The sequence below is a fragment of the Talaromyces stipitatus genome, genomic scaffold, assembly GCF_000003125.1.
Source record: "Talaromyces stipitatus ATCC 10500 scf_1105507295523 genomic scaffold, whole genome shotgun sequence".
Lineage (NCBI taxonomy): Eukaryota > Fungi > Ascomycota > Eurotiomycetes > Eurotiales > Trichocomaceae > Talaromyces > Talaromyces stipitatus.
Genome location: NW_002990113.1, coordinates 4717770 through 4740343, shown reverse-complemented (window position 1 = coordinate 4740343; position 22574 = coordinate 4717770). Strand labels below are relative to the sequence as shown.

General features: G+C 46.8%; 8 protein-coding genes and 3 non-coding genes across 12 annotated transcripts, besides 1 other annotated feature; 5 read left to right on the top strand and 6 right to left on the bottom strand.

The window, feature by feature from the left end:
• Positions 1-241: 241 nt before the first annotated feature.
• Positions 242-275: a microsatellite.
• Positions 276-1104: 829 nt separating this feature from the next.
• TSTA_076900 (uncharacterized protein) lies at positions 1105-2719 on the top strand (the record flags this gene model as incomplete). The annotated part of the gene is made up of 1 exon (XM_002341669.1): positions 1105-2719. The coding sequence occupies one exon, from the start codon at positions 1105-1107 to the stop codon at positions 2269-2271; it is 1167 nt and encodes a 388-aa protein (XP_002341710.1). The 3' UTR covers positions 2272-2719.
• A 7-nt stretch (positions 2720-2726) lies between these two features.
• On the bottom strand, positions 2727-3901 carry TSTA_076890 (proline utilization protein PrnX, putative; the record flags this gene model as incomplete). Its single annotated transcript, XM_002341668.1, has 2 exons — positions 3331-3901; positions 2727-3276 (listed from the first exon to the last, which is right to left on the bottom strand). Exons 1-2 carry the CDS (start codon positions 3807-3809, stop codon positions 2727-2729), a joined length of 1029 nt encoding a protein of 342 aa, XP_002341709.1. The 5' UTR covers positions 3810-3901.
• Positions 3902-4054: 153 nt separating this feature from the next.
• TSTA_076880 (C6 transcription factor, putative) lies at positions 4055-6727 on the bottom strand (the record flags this gene model as incomplete). The annotated part of the gene is made up of 4 exons (XM_002341667.1): positions 4055-5139; positions 5194-5956; positions 6027-6525; positions 6587-6727. 4 exons carry the CDS (start codon positions 6725-6727, stop codon positions 4062-4064), a joined length of 2481 nt encoding a protein of 826 aa, XP_002341708.1. The 3' UTR covers positions 4055-4061.
• Positions 6728-7762: 1035 nt separating this feature from the next.
• On the bottom strand, positions 7763-7861 carry TSTA_076870. Its single transcript has one exon. It is a non-coding gene; the product is annotated as a tRNA-Asn (tRNA).
• Positions 7862-8238: 377 nt separating this feature from the next.
• On the bottom strand, positions 8239-8342 carry TSTA_076860. Its single transcript has one exon. It is a non-coding gene; the product is annotated as a tRNA-Asn (tRNA).
• Positions 8343-9116: 774 nt separating this feature from the next.
• Positions 9117-11128, top strand: TSTA_076850 (C6 transcription factor, putative; the record flags this gene model as incomplete). The annotated part of the gene is made up of 3 exons (XM_002341666.1): positions 9117-9520; positions 9578-10183; positions 10237-11128. The coding sequence occupies 3 exons, from the start codon at positions 9117-9119 to the stop codon at positions 11126-11128; spliced, it is 1902 nt and encodes a 633-aa protein (XP_002341707.1).
• Positions 11129-11387: 259 nt separating this feature from the next.
• Positions 11388-12772, top strand: TSTA_076840 (uncharacterized protein; the record flags this gene model as incomplete). Its single annotated transcript, XM_002341665.1, has 2 exons — positions 11388-11391; positions 11422-12772. 2 exons carry the CDS (start codon positions 11388-11390, stop codon positions 12564-12566), a joined length of 1149 nt encoding a protein of 382 aa, XP_002341706.1. The 3' UTR covers positions 12567-12772.
• A 977-nt stretch (positions 12773-13749) lies between these two features.
• Positions 13750-15436, top strand: TSTA_076830 (uncharacterized protein; the record flags this gene model as incomplete). Its single annotated transcript, XM_002341664.1, has 3 exons — positions 13750-14563; positions 14662-15318; positions 15360-15436. The coding sequence occupies exons 1-3, from the start codon at positions 13936-13938 to the stop codon at positions 15434-15436; spliced, it is 1362 nt and encodes a 453-aa protein (XP_002341705.1). The 5' UTR covers positions 13750-13935.
• Positions 15437-16420: 984 nt separating this feature from the next.
• On the top strand, positions 16421-18159 carry TSTA_076820 (uncharacterized protein; the record flags this gene model as incomplete). The annotated part of the gene is made up of 2 exons (XM_002341663.1): positions 16421-17227; positions 17458-18159. 2 exons carry the CDS (start codon positions 16421-16423, stop codon positions 18157-18159), a joined length of 1509 nt encoding a protein of 502 aa, XP_002341704.1.
• Positions 18160-18308: 149 nt separating this feature from the next.
• On the bottom strand, positions 18309-19809 carry TSTA_076810 (calcium transporter, putative). Of its 2 annotated transcripts, XM_002341662.1 has the most exons (3): positions 19381-19809; positions 18957-19326; positions 18309-18890 (listed from the first exon to the last, which is right to left on the bottom strand). In XM_002341662.1, exons 1-3 carry the CDS (start codon positions 19496-19498, stop codon positions 18383-18385), a joined length of 996 nt encoding a protein of 331 aa, XP_002341703.1. In that variant the 5' UTR covers positions 19499-19809; the 3' UTR covers positions 18309-18382. The 2 variants fall into 2 exon arrangements, with proteins under 2 accessions (XP_002341703.1, XP_002341702.1); XM_002341661.1 differs by having other exon boundaries at positions 18957-19809.
• A 2654-nt stretch (positions 19810-22463) lies between these two features.
• TSTA_076800 lies at positions 22464-22557 on the bottom strand. The gene has a single exon. It is a non-coding gene; the product is annotated as a tRNA-Phe (tRNA).
• Positions 22558-22574: the final 17 nt, after the last annotated feature.

Sequence of the window (22574 nt, the reverse complement as noted above, 5' to 3'; positions counted from 1 at the left end):
ACCTCTGGTCGGATAAATCCGACGAATTTGGTGGGCAGACAGAGGGTGTACGTGGCCCAGGAGATTGATTCGGTGTGGTTGGACCAAGCGCGATGTTAGTAACACGTTGCTAAATGCTAGCAATTGCTAGTAACTCGACTATCGAAGCTTGTGTTGATGGTTAGAATATCCCCTGGGAGAGCTGTGCGATTGAGCTCAGATGATTGTGCCATCGTGGGCTTGGGAAAGGAGTTGATAGTTGTATATATATATATATATATATATATTGTATATATTGTGCCAATTTGTTGTAGAGAATCCATCAAACTGTGTATACAACAATTGTATAGATGGAGTAGAAGTAGTGAATTAAGTGTAGTGTTGACAGAAAGGAGAAGGCGGAGACCCCTGAAGCTCCAGAGAGGGTGACGTCCTCCCAGCCAACCAGGCCACAGCAAAGAGACCACCTCAACCATCTTGCCTCACAATGTCGCACTTCTCCTCCTCCACCATCTGACTCCTGCAAACAATATTCTCCTTCACAATTCCCTTGTCTCCCATTCTTTCTCTTTCTTTCCTGTCCTATCTCTCTCAGCACTGCTTTAATCCTCACTTCCTATCCCTGGGAAGCTTCTACTCCTTGCAAGGCTGCTGACTCGCTGATCACGACGCCCCAATCAACAATCCTGAAAGACACTTATCTCACCCTTTGATTTACGACATCGTCACTGTGCAGGATCTAGATTCATCATCATACGTCGCACGATCTGATCTTATCTGTGCCTAATCCTATTCATCAACCTCAACTCAAAGGACATCTGGCATCTCCATCACGATCGCGGAACAATAACCTCTGCATCCCAAGCCACACAGCCCCGCAACTTCGGCCTTGGGAGCCGAAGTGCAGCATCTTAAGAAACGTTTCTTGAACTCCATTGATCTGTCCTCATGAACTGAAACTCATACCACTTGTTCTGATCACGCTACTTGCGAAAGGCTGGTAGCATCACACATCCAATACCTTTCGCGAGTTCATTACTTTGAGGAAACCTCGTGGTAAGATTACACCTCGGCTATAATCGTGACTGAACCATCAAACTAATATGATTTGTGCTGCAGGTCACCATGAATCCATACGTGAGTTGGGCAATTGTGCTGTTGGTGGCTGCGGGACTGGGATATCACTATTCAAACGGATCGAAGGCCAAGAGCAAGGCACCAGTTCGAGTCGTCCCTGAGAAAGTCGAACCGATCCCCCAAGCCGCTAAGCCAAAGAAACAAAAAGCGCGCAAACAAGCCGAACCCGCAGCGAGCAAGAAACCAGAGGAGAAGATTCAGGAGAAGCCTGCTTCTACCACCAAGGCAGAAACCGCAATTGAGGAAGAAGAAGATATTGATAACAAGGAATTCGCGAGGCGTCTGGCTGCGGCCAGATCGGGTGTGTCTGTTGGTGAAACAAAGACAAAGGCGTCCAAGGAGAAGCGCTACAAACCATTGCCCCTTACTCAGGAAACTGCTAGCAGCGATTTTTCCACTCGCGCTCCGTCCAGCAACGGAGCAGACGCTGATGATGACTTGTCTTCGACCGACTTCGTCGCCCCTTCGGGTCGTGACGTTTCCGACATGCTCGAGAAACCAGCCCCTGGCCCCTCTGTTATCCGTGTGATCGGGTCCATGGAGACTAAGGCGAAGAAACCCAAGGCTCAGCAGGCATTCAAGCCAGTTGAAACCAAGAAGCAGCGCCAGAACCGCCAGAAGAATGAGGCTCGCAAGCAAGCTAACCAGGAGGCTGAAGCTGAGCGCCGCAAACTTCTCGAGAAGCAACTCCACACAGCCCGCGAAGCAGAGCGCCGCGAAGCGAGCCGCAAACAATCTGCAACCTCTCCTCCAAGCAATGCCTGGGCCAATACCAATGGCCGCAGCGCGGCTCCCGCTCCTGCAGCCAACGGCGCTCTACCCTTACTTGATACCTTTGAACCAACCGCTCCAGCGGCTGCTAGTGGAAGCTCCACGGGCGCATGGTCCAACAATCTGCCTACAGAAGATGAACAAATGCGTATTCTTGGCGTGACTGCCGAGGAGGATTGGACTACTGTGTCGTCAAAGAAGGGCAGATCAAAGAAGAAAGCCAAGGGAGACGAGAGTGCCAATGAAGCTAGTGCTTCTGAGGCTAGTTCCTCTTTTGAACACGAGACCACACCACAGCCAGTGGAGTGGGTTGCGCCAAAGGTCGCACAGGTCCCAATTCCTCGTGGCAAGAACCACCCTCTTGACTCGGACTGGGCTGCATAATTGCGACAGGATAATACCAAGAGACGGTATCGACTTTAATTTCTTTGTGTGTACACTTTAGGAAATCAAAACAGGCGCTTAAATCATTGGGTGGTATGTTTTTTTATTGATTTATTGACTTGCTGGAAAACGAGAACAGGAATTTGGACACGCTTGTCATGCATATGAACAAGTTGCCCAGAGCTGTTGTATTCTCTTTATTCCCTTTATTGTATTCTTGCTCTTCTTTTGTGTGTAAGTATAAGCTCGTTCTTTATTTGAGCTACAATCAATACCCTGGACTTTGTGTGAGTTTTCTAATAGTTTAGAGTAATCTGGACACAGTCCAGATCTTCATGTGAACATCGTCCGTGTCACTGTCTGTCCAGATGTAGATCTGGACCCGCTACTCTATCTGTAAGAGAGTCCGGACCCAGTTATCAGATCATATGACAGTATACAGCAGTCGTGATATATCAAAACCCATCCACAACAGTCCCCAACCCCTGCTCACTCGCCATCTTCAACAAATTCCTCGCAATAACAAGATCCATAATTCCCAGTCCGACACACTTGAAAATCACATTTCCCTCCTTCTCTTCAAGGGGCAAAGTAGGATCAACCTCACCCAATTCAATTAGTTGCTTCTCATCAACTTTGGCCATGATCAATTCCCCAGCTTCTTCCATACAAGCCTCGACCGAATCGACGTATATTCTACCCTTGACTCCCGACAAAAGTGTCCTAGAATCAATCTCTTGCATGTGCGGTTTATACGATCCGATCAATGAGATGAATCTCCTTTTGTTGCTGCTGGCCGTGAGATCGTTGTACGTAAATAATGGTTCTGTAGAAGGCGTACAGCAGAATATTGCATCACTCCTCGCCAGATCTGCGCGTAGTCGACTCTGATACACATCTTGCGTCTGTTCCTCGCGCGAATACGTCTCAATGTCAAGATGGGGATACCGTCCTCTCAAATCAGGCACCAATTTCGACGAAATACTCTCCTCAAGCCGTCGTTGACTTCGATTAATAAATATCATTCCTTCAATTTCCATCGGATCTGGGACAGCTAACAATGCAAGTCTCGCATGCCATTCAGCCTGTTTCCCAGACCCAAAAATCAAAATCTTTTTCTTCTTCTCCTTCGTGTCGTAGAACCGCGAAAATAGAATCATACTCGCAAGCGCCGTACGAAAGGCAGTAATCTCCGCCGCGCTCATTACACCCTCCAATCGACCCTCCGGAGAAAGGATGTTGATTACTCCCCTAATAGCATTGGTCGCCTTGGTCACTTTTGGTACAGTCACGACTTTGAAGCCTGTAGATTGATAATCGGATACGGGCATGAATAAGGTTGTGGACTCCCATTTTTCGTTGATGATGCTTGTTCGTTGCGGCTGGTTGATTATGTTAGTATTTTCAGTAGTAGTACCCCTGTGCTGTGCTGAGAATGCGTGCAAAGCGGTGGAGAGATGTTGGAGGAGGAGATGGGTTTCGTGGTGATTTAGGTTGTGGAGGAGTTTGGTGAGATCTCTTTCGGAGACGGCTAGCATTTTGATCTGATTCTCTTGGGATGAATTTAAGAACACAAGGATAGGAGTTGAAAATGATGTTGAAACAAGCTGGATTTTCAGCTTATGTATCTACAACGTCTGTCGGAGTATCCCGATCTGAAATTCGCTAGGTAACGATCCGCTGTCGGCATCATGCCGGCCCGGTTTATATCTCTTAAGAGTCTAAGTTCAACTAATAGTTAATCAACATAGTATTAACAAATATGCAGTGCCTCATTATAAAATTTCATATCATGAAGGGTAGTATATGGTTGTGGCCTTGGTCAACATATACGACACATCCGGTATATTATCTGCCAAAGAGTCCATCAGTTCTATCTGTTCTTCTTGACTCAACGTCCGGCCTCGCCAAGGACCTGGCTGATTCGAATATTGGGAGTATTGATCCCCAAACGGACCCAACCAGAAGGCGGGGTCGGCGCTCATGTTAATATAGCCCCCCTCACTCGTAGTGACTGGCACCGTTGTGTAGTTAGGGTCCCAACTAGGAAGACCAGGCACAATCGAGGGAAAGGTATTGAAGGGTGTAGAAGGATCAAAGTTAGGGTCACCGTACGAGGCATACATAGGTGTGTTTGCATACTGACTATGGTTGATGTTTCGTCCGTGTGGCTGTTTGCTGGTATTGGCATTCGGTGGTACTACATGAGCCTGTGAAGGCATGTATATGGGAGATGATGAGACCTGAGTAGTCGGCGGGGTAGACTGGTCTTGATTCGGGGTGTGTTTTTGAGCAGGTTCTGCTGAGGGACCTCTTGAGTTTGGGATGTATTTTTCTGCATCTGACGCCGTCGTCGCCGCAGATATAACTGTTTGTACGGAATGTTGTGACTTGGATGACGGACTTGAAACAAAAGGCGGCGGCGTTGATTCTTGTAGTGACACTGGTGACGGCTGGGTTGATGGTGTATGCACAACAAAAGATTCCGCAGTGTCATAAGCTTTAAGACATGCCGTTATGAGGCTTCTATATAGCTGTAGGGCGGACTCACATCCTGGCCATCGTTGTGCTGATATAGCGACCGCCTCCAAGGCGATCTGAAGATAGGATTTGACTTCCTCAATATCGTGCTCTATGCGGATATCAGGATACGAGAGCGTCCACAGCATTGTGGTGATGGCCATAAACAGAGATTGAGTGGATGCCCATGTCAAGTCAACAGAGCCAGTTGACATCTGGTCCATGTGCATTTTCACATTGAAGGCACATGCGTCGTAACATTTTCGAGCAGCTTCAACCGACGGTTCCGGTATTTGAGGAGAGGGCCGATGTAGCATAATAATCATGGTGTTCTTTCGGCCAACGAACCTGAACACAGACGGATTAGTCGCGCTACAGCCGACCAAAACATCAACGACTTACCAAGTTTTGCTCAGACCACTGCCGCCGTCCTCCTTGGGACATGATTCAACCCAGTGGTCTATTTTGGTCAACATCTGTTCGAACCAAGGATCTTGGTCACTGAGGGGAGCTTCTCGCTTATTCAAATAGAGTGTCCGCCGTATCTCTGCTTGCAATAATCGCATTTTGAAAAAATGTATTGCGATACACTTGGCCCAAATTGGCTTGGCTCCTGTCAGTATTCCTTGCGCAGTGATGAAACGGTCGTCCACGAGTTGGGGAAATTTGATATTCAAGTGATCATGGCTAATGCAAAATGCATTCGGACGACCTAAACTATGAGCAAGTCCAAATTCCATGGTGATGACGACCCATGCTACTCGCCGACGCATATCCATTTCCAAAACATTTAGCGGCTCGCCTGATGCGGACTTGGTGATGTTATCCTCTTCAAGAAGTCCCAGTTCCTGAGTGAGCTTTGCGGCTGCTCCAACCACCCAGTATGATGCCGTCCTGGTTGGCGTTACCAAAGAGTACTGGGCAATTAAGGCCAGACACTGCAGGGATCTGAGGTCCATTCGTTGCAGCGATGGCTGCAGAAAAGGCAGAGCTGCTAAGTAGTAACTATCGGCCAACCCCGCGTACTCGGGACTGAGTTTCTGCATACTGATTGCAATGACCATCCGTAGTTGGAAGTTTTGGACAGCGTCTTGAGATGCGCCGAAAACGTCCTCCGCATCTTGTCGGAACGTCGGCTCATGCAACACTGGAAGCATGGCTTGACCTGGTCATAAATATAAATGTTAGAACCGTCTTCGGGTTGGTTTCGTACGAATGATAAAAACTTCACCCACCTTTGACCATGTAGAGATCAATTAGCTTGTTGGTTAGCCCCCGTGGGGGTAAGCTGTCTTGAGGTACAGAACTAATCATCGGATAGACCTTAGATGTCGGCTTGGAGCTCTCCTTTGCAAACATGTCACGAATCTCTTGCGCAGTCATTTCCGGGACGACGTCTTTGATACTCTTCGAGTCGGTGTTTTGCTTCGCTAATTCCATTACCAGCCTCGTTATAGCAATCCCGCTGGACGGTCCTAAATATCTCGGCTCATCATTTGCTGCAAACCTTATACGACCGGCGCCTCGAACCATTAGCTCGGCATCGGCAGCGTGCCTGACTTCTTTTTCTGCTACCTCAATTTCTCTTTCAAGCGCACGAGCTCTTTCTCGTAGTTGGACTATGTAGGAGCGGGAAATTGTCTGGTTTCTTGTCGAGTCGTAGTAGACACATCGCGCATTGCTTCGTTCGCATGGTTCGCATCTCGGTATCCCTGGATCGCATCTGGATTTTCTCTGTGGGAAGATGAATGATCAGTTCGACAATATCAATATCAGTGGGTCGGATATCTCTTACTTGTCGACATCTCGTACAAGCCGTCAGTGTATGAGCTATCTTTCCATCCGGCGCATCCTGTAGAGTCTTGGCCGGTGCGCCGGTTTTCCACGGATTCGTAAAGTGCGGTCGAGACGCCGACTGGGCTGGACGATCTGCCATTTTATATCCTTGTATGCTCAAACTGCGCGTGGATTATTGAACAGCGGATATAATGGATTAGCCTCAGTCATGGTCCGTGAGTAGTTATCTCCCTGCGGCGTTCAAAATTTTTGGCGCACACGAAATATCATTTATTTTGTTTTAAGCGGAAAGCACAGGAGCATATGTTACACCGGCCAAGTTTTCATGTATCACGATTCTGTTCTCTTTGCTTCGGTATACGTCCTCTTCGCCGGCGACTTGGGTAGTAATAATGGCGAACAATCTGTTGAAATCGCAAGTAGTCGGACTAACAAGAGCCTCGAAATAGTGAAAGTTAAGGTCGACAAGCATTCCTGCTAGTGAGTATCCCCACCAATCGGCATGTATTGTTCATGAGGAGAAAAGGTTCACCCAGCCTGAGTCAGGGGTCTCTTGACAACGTTCCAGCTACCGTGCAGCTGGATGTAGCTTCTATGCCCGACCGTTGCTGTCGCAGGGTTCTGGATTTGTCGCAAATAGTTGTAGTGCGGGCTAACTACACTGCTATATTTAGAATTGATATTGGACAAGAGCATAAACCGCACTAAAGAGTGCAGTATGCTGTCAACGGTAGAGCTGGTCCCCGGAGTGGAGGGCAAGAGCGAAACATGAATCGCGCGAGGTTGATCTAGACGGTTGACTTTCTTATACGCTCTCTGCAATGGTACTACTTCTTGATAGCGACCGTATCATGCAGGGAATACCATATCGGTGAGTTAGATTGCGCGTGGAATGAATATGAAGCCGAACAATAAAGGTGATTGAAGGGAGAAGCCATGGGTATACACTCCAAGAAGTCCCCGAATCCGAAAGGAAGAGTCGCTAACCGTCTAGACTCTTTGTGATTGGTTGCACCAAGCTCTGCCCTATTGATACCATTGGGACACTATCTATTCGATGAATATAGCTAGAGTTTCTCACGTGTCATTTTTGGTAAGCAATCTAGATAAAAAGACTAAATAAATGGTGGTATGAAAACCACTGAGGAAAAAGGAAAAAAGGAAAAAAAAAAAACGTCCCCGGGCGGGATCGAACCGCCGATATCCCGGTAGTCTGCATGTTAAATAACATGACGATAACAGCCGGACGTCGTAACCACTGGACCACGGAGACTTGTTAAGATGCGACTTCCGAAATATGGCACTATTACTTCTTCCAGACAATGAGTACACGACAGCGATCTTATCATCTCGAACACTGGCACTGTCCGTTGCATTTAGCTGACAAAAGTGATTTGCTGAGCCTTACAGAGAGTATGAAAAGGAGACGGAGACCCAACGCCTCATCGATCTGATAGGACCCCCGCCTAACACAGGACAAAAAATATGATTGGTTGTGTAGCTTCAGGTACTAGCGGATCTTGTTTTTGGATGCCGATCTGACCAATCATGAGAGCACATCTTTCCCCATTTAGATTTGTGTTACTCGCACTGCGCAAAAAAGCATGAAGTTCCACACTCCACATCATTTTTGTAGGAGAAAAAAAAAGACGTCCCCGGGCGGGATCGAACCGCCGATATCCCGGTAGTCTCTCATATCGTTGAGATATGATTGTAATAACAGCCGGACGTCGTAACCACTGGACCACGGAGACATGTCGACCCGCCGAGAAAAATGTTTACAAGAATGGCCGAGTATATCGGACGATGGAGGCTCCGAATTCACTCCAAGTGTAATTTTAGATTGTGATTGGTGCAAATATGCCTTCAGATCTATATCGGTCTAATGCTTAAGATTCATTGAGATGTGGTTTTGAGAGGTTCCCTTCTTCGTGTAGCTCCCATGTCAATGCACGCTGATTGGTGCATCGATCTTTGGCTTTCAACCCCACAAGCCGCCCCCGGCATATCAGCTTCGTAGATCTCAGGCTCACCACCTTCAACCTTGCCAGGGTACACTCCGTACTTGGTTGCACTTCCTTAGAATCAGCCATTTTAGAAGTCAGTCGCTTCTTATTGGCGCAACCTTTTGTAGGATAGTGATACGGAAAAAGACGGCGTTAGGAAACCCCTGTACCCGGTTGATCAGGCTGGATAGCTGCTCACCCCGCCGATAGTCTGGTCACGGTCAGACCGTGAATAACTCCTCCTGCGACACGAAAAATTTTGCACTCTCGGTATATGGTCCATATTCCCTTACCTCGGCACATTCTTCTTGTGAATCTGTGACGAGGGATATCGTCTTACTCGGCATCATCTTCATCGATACTCATCCAAGTTGTTCTTGCCCACTGCCATTGAACATGCAATGATCCGTTTGTTGGCCACCTTGACGTCGCCACTTCCATAGTCCAAATTCAGAGACTTGCAAGAAGAGACGGACTAAGGAACTTTTCACTGGTGAGAAGAATGTGATACGACTGTTAGCAATGCCTTCTTCAAGCTTTCTCGATCATCCGGTCCTGAAAGTGAGCCGTCCCGTTGCAGCTTGCTTAAGATGTCGCACTGCCAAGATCAAGTGTGATGGGAAGCTGCCATCCTGTTCGGCATGTGAAAAAGCTGGCAAGGCCAACACTTGCTCTGGCGCTACAGATGAGTTTGCCAAGGGAAAGGAAAGAAGCTACGTCGCATCTTTGGAAGGCTATTGCGAGAAACTAGAGAAACGCCTTGCCGAAATGCGCCGTCTCAAGGAAGCGCAAGGATCGAATATTAGCAGTGGACAAGAGGTGCCACAAAGTTCTATTACGGCTTTTGCAGCCGAAAATAGTAGCTCAAGGGCTCATCGCAAGGAAGTTAGAGATATAGACGACTTAGTCGGAGACTTTGGCTTCCTGTACGTGCGCAGTAAAAAGGAGCTGCTTCCTGAAAGATGCTAATACTGATGATATAGATCCGTCAATGCCACATCACGAGATTTTCATGGCATCACGTCGAATGTGTCTTTTGCACAGTTACTATGGACGTTATCCACCGTGAAACTGCTTCCTCAACTATCCCCTCGATCACTACCTTCTAGGCAAGAAGCGACAAGTCTTATTCAATACTATTTTGACAATATCTTGATACAGCTACCACTCTTTACTGAGACTACTTTCTGGACCTCTGTGGAGGCCGTTTATCAAAATGGTGGCCGGTTCGCGAAGCCGATTGATCAATGGATGGTATATATGGTCCTTGCAATCGCATCTGCTTCACTATGGCATCAACAGCCGAGCGTCAATCGGCAGTTTGCTTTATCAATGGTATCCGCAGCAATGCCGCTCGCAGGAGAAGTCTTACAGCCTGGTTCAAGCCTCGGCGTCAAAGCTATCCTTCTTCTTGCACAATATTCACTTTTCGATCCCGAACACTTCAGTCCTCGTTTTTTAGTCTTTTTTGCGGCTCGCGTCATGATAGATCTGGGGCTCCATCAGGATCCACCAAGAGAAGTAGTTTTTGATAGAGAACGTTTGGAACAGCGACGACGACTCTTTTACGCGCTTTATACCATGGATCGGTAAGATATTTGCGCGAAATCTACCACGAAACATACTAATATTGTTCTCCTAGGATCGTGTGTACGTCTCTAGGGCATACCTTTTCATTTTCTGATCATTCTGTGGATGTTGATCTTCCAGCCGTTCGTGCGCTTCCGGGGAATTCCCCTGATGAAAATGTGTTCATGAAGAGATTGGACTGTGCTATACACATGATCAAAATCCGCCGGATTTTATCGAAGGGCTACCAACAGATGTACTTCGATGGACGGGATCCTGTTCCTCATGCGCTAGCTCGAACATGGAAACTTTGCGCAGAAGCTCGAGAGTGGTATGCCAATGCACCGACGACTACAACCACTTCATTCGGTCTCTTGTACCGACTTGAACTACTATACTGTACAATTGTTTTCCTATCGCCCTCATTCGGTGACCCGGATATTTGTGACTTTAGCCGAGTCGTGCTCTTTGATCGATGTATTGACTATATCAGTCAGCTACATCAAGTTTTGGAACAGCCGGGCAGCCTTCCCTTTATGACATTTGTGGAGATTCGGCGGGCTTATCAGATTGGAGATCGATTGGTTAATCTCTTGGATGAGAGCTATGATTTGCTTTTGAGTAATGAGCTACCTAAGCCACCAGCTGTACCTTCTGGAACCCCTGATCCTCCTTATCTTGCTGTCGAGGACAGGATCAACTGTCGACCACGCGCCGCAAGGTGTCTGGAGTATATAATCGACATTCTACACTACGGTTGTACTAGGTGGAATATGCGAGGTGAACTGGACAGTTTCGCGCGGGACTCAACGATAGTCAAGCAGCGACTGTCTCCAGACGCTGGATCATCTTCTCAACCGAGCTCTCAGATGCCATTATATACATATGTTTCACAGGGTGTGATATCTACCGACGCCGAATCTGTGTTGCAACCATATCCAAACCCCGGCTCTACCTACCATTAACAAAGATAATTAGTGAAAATGTGGCAGATATACCTATTTGTCGTGTCATTAATACCCATCCCTAATTGAAATCTATAGCATGAACTCATGTTGACTTGTATCACATGATACGGGATCGAGGGGGTTCGTTCCTTCCTTATGCTCGTTTTGAGCACACGTGATTATTTCTCGTGAGGGCTCCGAACCCTCTTCATCTCACGAGATAGCACTTACATTGGAGATTACATCACATAAGCTTTCTGTTTTAATACAATTCACCATGCGTTACTATCCGTTTCTTATACTTGTTGCAGCCTCTATGTGCTTCACTCCCCCAGCGAAACAGCTCTCCAGCACCGGTGGCCATATGAACCAAATCCATGGAAATCGAGATCGCCTCATCGAGGATATCAGGGTCTGCGGCCAATTTCTCAATGGCCTCGATGCACTTTCTGGAGAAATGGCCAGTAACTCTACGTTATTGAGCTTTGTCGAGGCTTGTGAGAGAGTCGTTGTTGCTTTGGGTAGGGAACAACGTATACAATCTCAAGAAGGGCGTGCCATTCAGGGCTTAATTAGAAAGGATTGGCGATTGTCCTCTGGCGAAATACCAGGAACAACTCCGAGTGTGCCCCGCAAACATGTTGCTGCCTCTCATGCAACTATCCTCGAACACACCTTGCTCGACTACGGTAAAGATCATTCAGAACTCAAGTACCGTCGGGAGGAAATATGTGAGGACAAAGTTTGCGCAGTCGAAAACCTCCACGATATTTGCAAGGTCCAAAAGATTGATCCGAACATGGCTCAGACTTGCAAGATGTGCTTCCCTGAGAAGAATACTCAACTTATCAACGCACATTGCCAAGCGAAATGGAAGCGCGAGCAAAAGGCATTCTATGTTGTTTCCTTCGTCCTTATTGGAATTACATTGATTAGCGGGCTTATACTCTATATACGACGTCGTTATCTTCGCGCGAAAAACCCTCACGCCGACGAGAACGCCACTAATGAAACGGGGATCAACCCACCAGGGGAACTCTATTACTACGACGGACCGAGATCAATATTGCCAACGGAACGACACAGCTCACTAGCGGTAAACTGTTCTCCAGAACCTCGTCAGAATGAAGACTCAAAGAGATATCACAATTCATGGGATGACAATGAAGACGGTGTGATAAGCACATCTGCCGCTCACCGAAGACTCAAGCAACTTGGCATTCTCTCAAGAACAGGGCGCAAGAAAATTCACGATTTGTTTGATTTGGAAGCTCTGCAGTCCAGGCGTGGGACTATAAAGGATTCCCAGCGACGCTCTGATGAAAAGGATAGAGTGCCAGTGATGCCCTGGGCCCCAAACGCAAGTGTCCGATTATCTAGCAGATCCTCCCCGACTGTGCGACAGGCAACACGTTCAAAGACTCCGTCAGCAGTTGAATTGCAAGAGATGGCATGAATCCTGACACTGGCCTCTTGATTAATATTTATTCTTGATGCGACTATGGTTAAACCAGTTCATGAAGCGGTCAATGTATGTTAGTAACATGATGAGCGGTAATATGTTTTTAGGAAGGTATAGATCACTTATTGGAATTGGGAATACCCTAATAGGAGATACCTAGGTATACTGAATGCAGCCGAATAGCATCTTGCGTCCTATACAATTGTCACTGTCCCCTCCAATCTCCAGTGATTCATGCGTCTGGGCAGGTACCATCGTCCTCTTATATACAGACGGTACGACAGTGTAAGCAACCACTCTGAAGGAGAACAATTTAATGAGCTTCCACCATATCAATAACCAGCGTCGTCATTCTCGTACCTTGCTACTAGATTGTCTAATGAGGAGAGCTTTACTGAACTACCAGCGTGACTATCCAAAGATGACCAGGGGACGGACGCTGCTAATGTCAATCATCTCAACCCTGCCCACTGCAAACAGTCGGTTCTCACATTAGAATCGCAATTCAGAGGACTGGTTCCTCACTTCATTTGATCTTTGATTAACCCTATTCAGGGGTTGGGATGGCGGAGATCCATTAGACCATTCAAATCTGTGGCACTTAAATGTTTTATGTATTTGGATTTGGCTTCCCTAGATGAGGCCAACGGCCTTTTGTCTCTATAAAGTCAAAATCAGAATCCTGCTATTCAGAATTCAAAACAGCTGAATGTATGGGTTGACAATGGACGCTTAGTAGTTCCAATCAATACGCTGGGAGCTGACGGAACAGTATTGTACTCTGATGGCGTAATGAGCGGTAGGTGTTTGTAAGAACAATGGAGGCTTAAAGTACAATGTCTGCCTCGCAAGTGGTGTAGTGATAGAACAGAGGAATTATGTTTCGGGATAAAATATCCATGGCACGTGACGTCGGGTTGCAAGCTCCGAGTGGTGGGCAAAGTCCGTCCGTGCAGACTCAGAAAAAGAAAGCTAGAACGCGGGTCACGTGAATCACGTGGTCCTCGGTCGCCTTTGCCGTCATTCCTTTCGCCGTAACCTCACTTACCACTCATCTCTCAGCCAGCAACCAGGGCATCGTTGATACAGTACTCTCACAGCGAACCCCGGTGTTGTCTCTTATCGTCATTTTGCCGCCGGATATTTCTCACTTATCACATATCTTCGCATGCTTGATGCAGCGAGTTCGAGCGATATCGCGATCCAGGATCATCCCGTGAGCGAAACTCTGATCTGCCGTCCCCTTCGTTCGCTCATCGGCCTTTGCAATCAATCGTGTCGTTCTTAGCCACTCTGAAGTGGACGGAGCCCGGTGCTTTTGATCGATCAGAACATACTCATCGTCAATTTCACGACCAGGCTCATGTCCGATTCATTTTCGCTGGCAGGCAACGTCTCCCCAACCTCGTTCTCAGCCAGCAACCTCAAGGCGAACCATTCGCCTGATATTTCAAACAACTCCTATCCACAAACCCCTACATCTCCTCCGTTGATGTCAGTCGGCGCACAGAACTATGCCTCCAATTTCGCACATACGCATACGTCCCCCAGCCACACGACGACGTCAAACGGACAACCTCTCTCTTCACCCCCTTCGTCAACCCCCATGTCTACTCAAAACTCACAGCAGCCCACTGTGAGTGCAACGGCCTCATTCCCTACACCAGCCAGCAGTGTCAGTGGTCATCTGCGAAATACGACCCCAGCAGATGAGTCGGAAGCTGCCGATAAGTCCTGGGGTCAAGGTATACAGAATTCGCATGCGACAGGAAGTACGGAATTTGGTAGCGTCGACAGGACAGGACACAGACGCACAGATCACGATCGGCATAAGTTGCCTGAAGGGTCCAATATGAAAGGCCGGCCGCCAGTCGCAGATGTCGACATGATGGATATCGATTCGAAGGAGGATTTAAACTCCTCCATTCGCGATTCTAGTCTTGATGCATTGCAGCAAGATATTGGCACGGCCTTTCATCTTTGCAAATCTGGTAAGGCATTTTCTTCTTTGACGCAGATAATCCCTTTGACTGCACTCGTTTGTAGGTCTAGGCTTCTGTGTCTTTGTGTTAACACGTTCCGCAAACAGTTCCTACAATTACAGGCCCTGATCCGAGCTTCGATCTTATATCGTTGTATGGGCTGGGACCAATTGGAAGATCAGTTATGAGAGCAGATCCCACAACGGGTGAAAAGATTAATCGTCTTCGCAAGTCGTACGAAGGCAAGCTGAAAGGACTAGGCCTGTCTGGAAGGAACAAGGCTGTAAAGAACGAGAATGGACAGTCGGGAGGCTTACGGCATTTGATGATGTGGCCGGAAGAAGAATGGCAGATCCAGAAAGTCCACGGCAAGGAGATCAAATTTGCAGAAGCCGAATCCTCGCTTCAGAAGTTGCAAATGCGGGCCATGAAACTGGAGCCTGGCCCGATTCCAAACAGCGAGTACTGGGAAGACATCCTCGGCCACGAAAAACCTGCGAAGCATACCAATATTGAAAACGGAAAACGAGCAGTGTCAACCCCAAATGCCCTTCGCCCAACAAACCAAGCGAATGGCGTCCCCGCAACTACTGCAGCACCTGAACGCGCGCGTCCTACCCGTGGAAAAAAGCGGCATTATGACGACAATAGTTTCGTCGGTTATGGTGAGGGCTTTGTTGACGATGATGACGAAGCAGCACTTTATTCCAATAGTGAGGATAGGAGTGGGAAGAAAAAGCGCAAGAAGGTTTTTAAATCCAGTCGTATGATTCGTCAGACAGACTAGCTAATGGATTCTGCACAGGAACACATTACCAAAATGTCTCCTATGCCAGAACGGACGGGCAGTTATGGGGTCGGCATGTATGGAATCGGGGCTAGATGACTGATTTGGACAGCACAGATGATGACGGCCTCACGATTTCACACTCGACAGGGAACATGGCCAGAATTTTAGATCATTTTTTTCGACGTACATGTTTTTTATGCATGGAGGTGCTGGATATACCCGCTTTATTCAAAATACTGGGACGGCGTTTACGGATGGTGTTGATTATTTTTTTTTCTCGATCTTTTAATCTTTGCAGATGACGGTGGTGGTTTTTTCCAAAACCATTCCTGCTTTTTTCCAGGGTTTCCTATTTCCGAAGTCTCGTCCTTCGTCCTTCTATTGTTCCTTTCAGCCCACCATTTAGGTGATGCCACCACACCATGACCATTTCTTTCAGTATGGAGATATGCTATTGTGTTCATCAGGGATTGAAAAAATGGGATGGGTTTATGATGCGATCTGATGATTTGATGGGCACACAACAATCAAATGTCAGCGTTTTTGTCTTTTTTTTTCCGAGAAGGAATGTGGCAGGCTTTCCGCGCGACTTGTATGCTTGAATATCTTCATTTATTTTTTCTCCTGCTACTGTCGCTTTTTTTTATTCTTTTTGACGGCCCATATGAAGTTTCCTGGCTGGTCGATCAATGTATTTTGAGTATGAGCTCGCTTTGTTCTTTAGCCCTGCTGACACTACAGATACGTCGGATAGGGTACATAGAAAAATCCAATGAAGATTATGCGAAACAAATGGTTAGATTCTCCGGCAATCGTGAACTCCATTGTCGATATCGAAGCCATCCCGGGCCAACCCCCCGATGTTGCTTCTAGCGTGATCTTCAGATCTTGGAAGTTGGGACTACTGTATAGCCAAGATTTATTAGCGGGGGACTCTCCCCGCCCTTATCAGGCTGCAATCCTCCATTTGTCGTTTAAATACCAAGATTTATAAGCATTGAGTCACCATTCTTTTCGATTTATAAGGGATTACAAAAGCCCTCGAGACGACACCAAGAGAAAGAGACGTGGACAAAATGACTGAAGCACAAAGACCATTCTCTTCATTCCGTTTACTATCATTCGATATCTACGGGACCCTGATCGAGTGGGAAAAGGGCATTTTACAAGCCGCCTCACCAATTCGAGAGCGTCTACTGGACTCCTCACCCTTGAAAAGGGATGACATCGCATTTGGCGCGGTGTTCAACAAGCATGAAGCCAGACTTCAAGCTGCCCATCCGGGAATGACATACGACAAGATCTTACGCAATGCTTATATCGCGGTCGCAAAGGAGATATTGATGCATGGCGACAGTCTACCAGGAGAAGATCACTTGCAAGCTGAAGGCGTGGCTTTTGCAGAAAGTATCAAGAACTGGCCAGCGTTCCCAGATACTGTCGAAGCAATGCGGAAACTCAAACGGTTGGGATTCAAATTGGTACCCTTGTCGAACGTTGATCACGGCTCCTTTGGAAAGACTCTTGCGGGACCATTGGGTGGTCTCAAGGAACCCTTGACTCCGGGATCAGAGCCCTTAGATCCCTTTTTTGATGCAGTGTATACTGCGCAGGATATCGGGTCGTATAAACCTGATCTTAGGAATTTTGAGTATCTGATAAGTCATGTCAAGGCAGAATTTGGCGTGGAGAAGCATGAGATATTGCACGTTGCGCAGAGCTTGACGCATGACCATGTTGCTTGTAAACAGATTGGATTGACGAGTGTATGGATTGCTAGGGGGGAGAATGGGAAGAGCGGAATGGGAGGTGATGCGCAAGAGTTGATGGGCAAAGTGTCGTTTGCGTGGAAATTTAAGAGTCTGAGGGAGTTTGCGGATGCCGTTGAAGCTGAACTGCAAAAATAGGTCAATGTCAAGCAAAAACCTAGAGAGAGGGTTTGTGAATAATGTTCCATCTCAACAATTGTTTGGTAGATAAACTGATAAAAGTTATGAGATAAGCGATAAGCGTAATCCGATCTTTAAGTTACCTCAAGTAGACTTTCTTCTCAACTGCCCCTCATTCTCAGTAGCAACTCGTCCCTCAAAAGCATACTCCACGACTCATAAAGGGCAACATACTTTTGATATCCGAAGCAGCAGGACGAAAAGCCGAAATGTCCGATAAATTTCACCGGGCCCTTTCGGCCATTGACGAGGCACACTCTCAAGACCCGAAAGGGCCCGGACCATACCGACTGGACAACCACAGAAACAAAATCAATCCCTTACGAACTTCACTATGCCCAAAAAATGACTCGTATCTAGACTCTTACAACCCATCTGCCTCAGAACTATTACGTCTCGCAATCCGTGCCCAACATCTTCGACGCTGGGAAGTACCCCGCTCATCGTATCCGGCCACAAAAGCCGGGTACTTGAATTGGCGCACTTTCCTAAAGAATCGCCAGGCTGATCAGGCGCGGCAAATATGTCTTGATGCTGGATATTCGCCTGAAGAGGCTGGACGGGTCGCCTCGTTGGTCAGGAAGGAAGGTCTGAAACGGAGAGCGGTTGAGACTACTGCTAACACAACTGTTGATAAAGGTGCTGAGTCTGAGGAAGACGAGACACAGATCTTGGAAGATGTGGCTTGTTTGGTGTTTCTGGATGATCAGTTTGCTGCTTTTGAGAAGGGGTTGGATGAGGAGAAGATACTGGGTATTTTGCGGAAGACTTGGGCGAAGATGTCGGATAAGGGGCGTCGTATGGCGCTCGAGATTCAGATGAGTGATAGGTGTAGGGAGTTGGTACAGAAAGCGCTGAGCTCATGATATTTTATCATAACAGGACACTGTTTTCTTGAGCGATATTGTACATGGTATGTGATTCTATGTGTCTAATCCGTTTAACATTGCTTGAATACGTTCTAATCACACAGAAAGCGCATGGCATCTGGTATTGGGATCTTATTCCAAAAACGCCATACATTTCACTTCCACGTGAGATAAATAGAACCATGCATAAAGTCGTAACACTGCCAGTATGTTCATGAGACTAGACATTGCCATCACTATTGATTAATTTGACAAGCGCAACAGCCGCGCCTGCAGCGAGTCCACCAACCACACACATCTGAATGCCTCCCATCACACCAGCCCAGATATTAGCCCCTCCTTTCCATCCCCTGACAATGCAAGTTTTCACATATCCAAAAGCGAAAAGGGTTACTGCCATGACAATGACACTCGACATGAAAGCGGTGTAAACCTGGTTGGCGATAAAATACGGAATCAACGGGATGAACCCGCCGATAAAGTAGCCAAGGGTCAATGTCAGAGCTGACATGTACGCTTGGTTACAATCTGGCTTTGATTCCCGGTGATGGAAGGTAAGGAGAAAGTCTCGTAGCTTTTCCGGCTCAGCCTGGAGAGAGTTGGTAATTTCATCGATTGCACCCGGTGAGAGGTTGTAGTTTGCAAACGTAGAGGTGACCATAGCGCGCGTCTCACCAGGATGGTCAAGGATTTCGTTGACCTCTCGCACTGTTGCCTCATACGACTCACTGCATGCATTTAATTAGTTATTGCTATTTCACTGAGATCGTGCAAGGGACTGAGGGGAGTCATACAGCTCGCTTTTTGCGCCAACATAGCCACCCAGTCCCATAGAGATTGCACCGGCAATCAGCTCTGCTAACCCACCAAGGACGACCACCTTTGTATCGCCAATAGCCGAAAGTCCTGCGCTTAGCGCGAAGGGAACTGTAAGTCCATCTGAAAGTCCAAGAATGGCATCGGAAATTAATCTCGGATTTATGCGAGAGCGGTTCCCGCTTTCGTTACTGCGAACCGACGCATCGTCTCTGTTGTGATTGTCGCCGTTGTTGGTCCCCGCAAAGGTGCTGTATGATCCGTTCATTTGTGCTTCAATATCTGTGTCACTCCCGTCGACAGTTGAGCCGTCTATATTATCCGAATCGTAAATAAGTAAAGGTCGTCCTGGAGATCGTATGTCAGTATTTTGGAACCCAAAGAATGTGAGAATAAGCTCACGTAAATCAGGTGACGGGGATGCGCTTTTCTTCGCCCAGGTTCCTTTCCTCTGATTCTTATCCCTGTCACTCTGGTTCCACGACGGGAAGAGTTTGTTCTTCAAGAACAATAACGCCATACTACTCGTATGTGTATGAAGGGGGAAAAAGGTGATTCTGTGTCGTCAGAAGAGACTTACGACAGAATCCAAGGTGTTTTGATTCAATGGCCGACCAGATTGATGCGTAGTAAGTCCGTTCAATAAAAGCTGTAAGATGGCGACTGGCGGACCGCGGTATTTGAAGGAGATTCAGCCCATCCAATGCAATGTCCCAAGGGATGAATGGCAAATAAGCCTGGTTCGTGCAAGGTGAATTATGTATGTATTGATGAATGGAATGAGTGCATTCCAAGTAAGTATCTAAAAGGAACTGGAGGGGAACTATGGTTAATAAACAGAAGAAAGAAGGAGGAGATCAAAGCAAGCGCCACCCAGAAATATCTGAACGATTACTATCCGTGCTCCCTGATTGGCAGGCTTGCAGGCATAAACAGCTTAACGTCATGCAGATCGATCTCGGCTCGGTGGAGACCCCGTAGCTGTGTTAGCCAATGAAAACCGTTATAAATGTAAGCTGAAGCCTTATACTTGCGTTATCATTGGACGGCTCGGATTTGTACAATAACCTAGTTCTCATTGGCTACATACATTTTGAATTATGAAAAGAGCTTTCAAGCAGGCTCTTCAGAGTCTTCACCGCTCTCTCGGTATCCAATCTATCATTCTCTCGTCAATAAAGCTATTTGAAGGGTAAGCATATGAAGAAGAATGACACTTACACCTCATCGCCTGGTCAATTCAGACAGATACAATGGTGCTCCTTCGAGTCTTCATTCGAAGACTTGAGACTGACGATGCCAGAAACGACATGTGTTCATTTCCAAAATTATTTTCAAAAAAAAAAAAAGGTCAACATGTATGATTATAATGAGCTGTGTCCAAGTGACGCTCTTTCTAGGGCTAGTCTCTAAGCCTCATTCACAGGCTTCACAGCGGGTCTCCTGAACATTTAGCAGTTCCTACATTGTTCTAGAAACCTACCTGACATGATCAACTTTGTAGAAGAGACATTGCTACTTGCGCGAATCCCAATCACGGCATATATACATATTACGTAGATATATATACAGGAAGAGGCGATACGATACCCCAGTGTCATATGAAAGTCGAACAGGACGGACCGCATTTACTCCGCGGCTAAGAGCTCTTTGACGGAACAGATAGCCTGTCAAAAATGTGGGAGAAAATTATCGAATCTCGACATGTATCTGTCTGCGTACCAATTCGCTGCTGCTATAACGTATATTGTCTCGCACCGCATTCGGAACATTGTCCACAAGCCAAGACCCCTCTGAGGACGGCTCTTCACCCACGGAGGTACGGCATGTGCTTCCCGATATTGATTGAGGCTTGTTCAAGGTGCCGATTCAAAATTGGCATTCATGGAACGGTGTGGAATGACGAAAGACCCGACCCTGGCTGTCTCAACTGAAACGCTATTACAGTCGGATCGAGAGCCCTTACAACCTCGGGCGTAAATATAGTGCCGATGGGGTTGGGGCTGAGCATAGTTGTTCAACAATGCATATATCCCCGTAAGTCCGGTATTGATGGGTGAAGCCTGATACAGTATACCCAGCTATAAAGCAGTGCTCCATAGAGTTGTAACTATTGTCAGTCGGGATCTTGATCGTGTCGTACCGCTCGAAGATACCGAGGTCGAAATGTCATTGACATGTATGTATCAAGTACTTCATCGCCAAGGTTAAGTTGCGTATTTGTTGAAGATAACAATTGTTGTTGTACATATTCAACGGAATAACTCATCAGTTCAACCTTCGAAAGGTGATCCCCAACATAACCCAAAATCGGTTGATTTAGGCTTCCACGAACGAGTTATTGCGAATCTATAAATTTAATCATTATATAACCAAGGTTTCAGAAGCCCTTTCGTCTCAGTTGTTAAATTCATTGCACATCAAGGAGACACGAAACTAAAGTCCTAGTGAAATCAGTCAGAATGGTGACATACACTGGTAGCTGCCACTGCGGCACTGTCAAGTACAAGTTCGAAACGTCAACACCAATTGAAGAGCAGAAAGTGATAACATGCAACTGTATGCAAACCAGTCCCTGACCATGCACCATGCTTCCAGACAACCAAACTGACTCGCGCGATGCTGCCTCGTATCTAGGCTCCTACTGCGCTGCGAGTGGTAGGCTTCTCATTCATTTACCGAATACTGATTTCTCTTTTACCGATGGAACGGAAAATATTTCAGTATGTTCATTCTCCTTGTGCATATTGGAAAAGGGATTGTTCTCCTTTCCTAGGGTTACATTGAAACAGACTTGCTCACTATCAACCCTTTTCTCAAAGACCTACCGCTTTGGATCCATGTCTATCATAACTTCGCTTTGCAAGACCTGTGGAATCCAGGTAGCATGCGAATCCAGAGCTAAGAATTTTCTGTTTGGAATGGTTGGCATTAATGTAAGTGTCCGCTCCTGTCAGCTCCATAGGGTATTCATTAGAGGCTGATCCACGCAACCAGACACGAACAGTCCATGGAATTGACCTAGAAGCTTTGGAGCTTCGTAAATTCGATGGAAAGAATTTCAGCTTACCACTGTATGTCGAGGAAGATTGAGATCTCAAGGAGCTGGAGCCATAGTTTCAAGGGGTCAACTGGCACTGGACCGGATATAGTTATAGATATATGTATATACACCAGCGCGGTGTACTGTTGAGCGCTGAGGTCGTCGAATGCTCTGTCTGCTCATAAATTCTCCTAATATCGGTATTTGCGAAATAAGCATGAAATTTTGCTTTTCTCATCTAAATCGTCTATCTTTCAGTGGAAGGATAGGGGGCGTGCGCTGTGGTCGAAGGGGATCAGGCTATGTCTGCACAAAGTCGGAATTACACTCGCCATCAACGTAAACTGTATGAAATTTTAAGAAATACTCGAGTCTGCCAGATCAAAAAGAAAAGACGAAAAAAAGGACTTGATAAAAGAAGGCAAAAAAGGCAAAAGAAAAATGGGACGAACCCGGATCGAACGGGTGACCTTTCGATATATGTGAAACCAAAGTAGACTTCAGTCGAATGTGACTCCCAACTACACCACCGCCCCATGATTGGTCTTTTGAC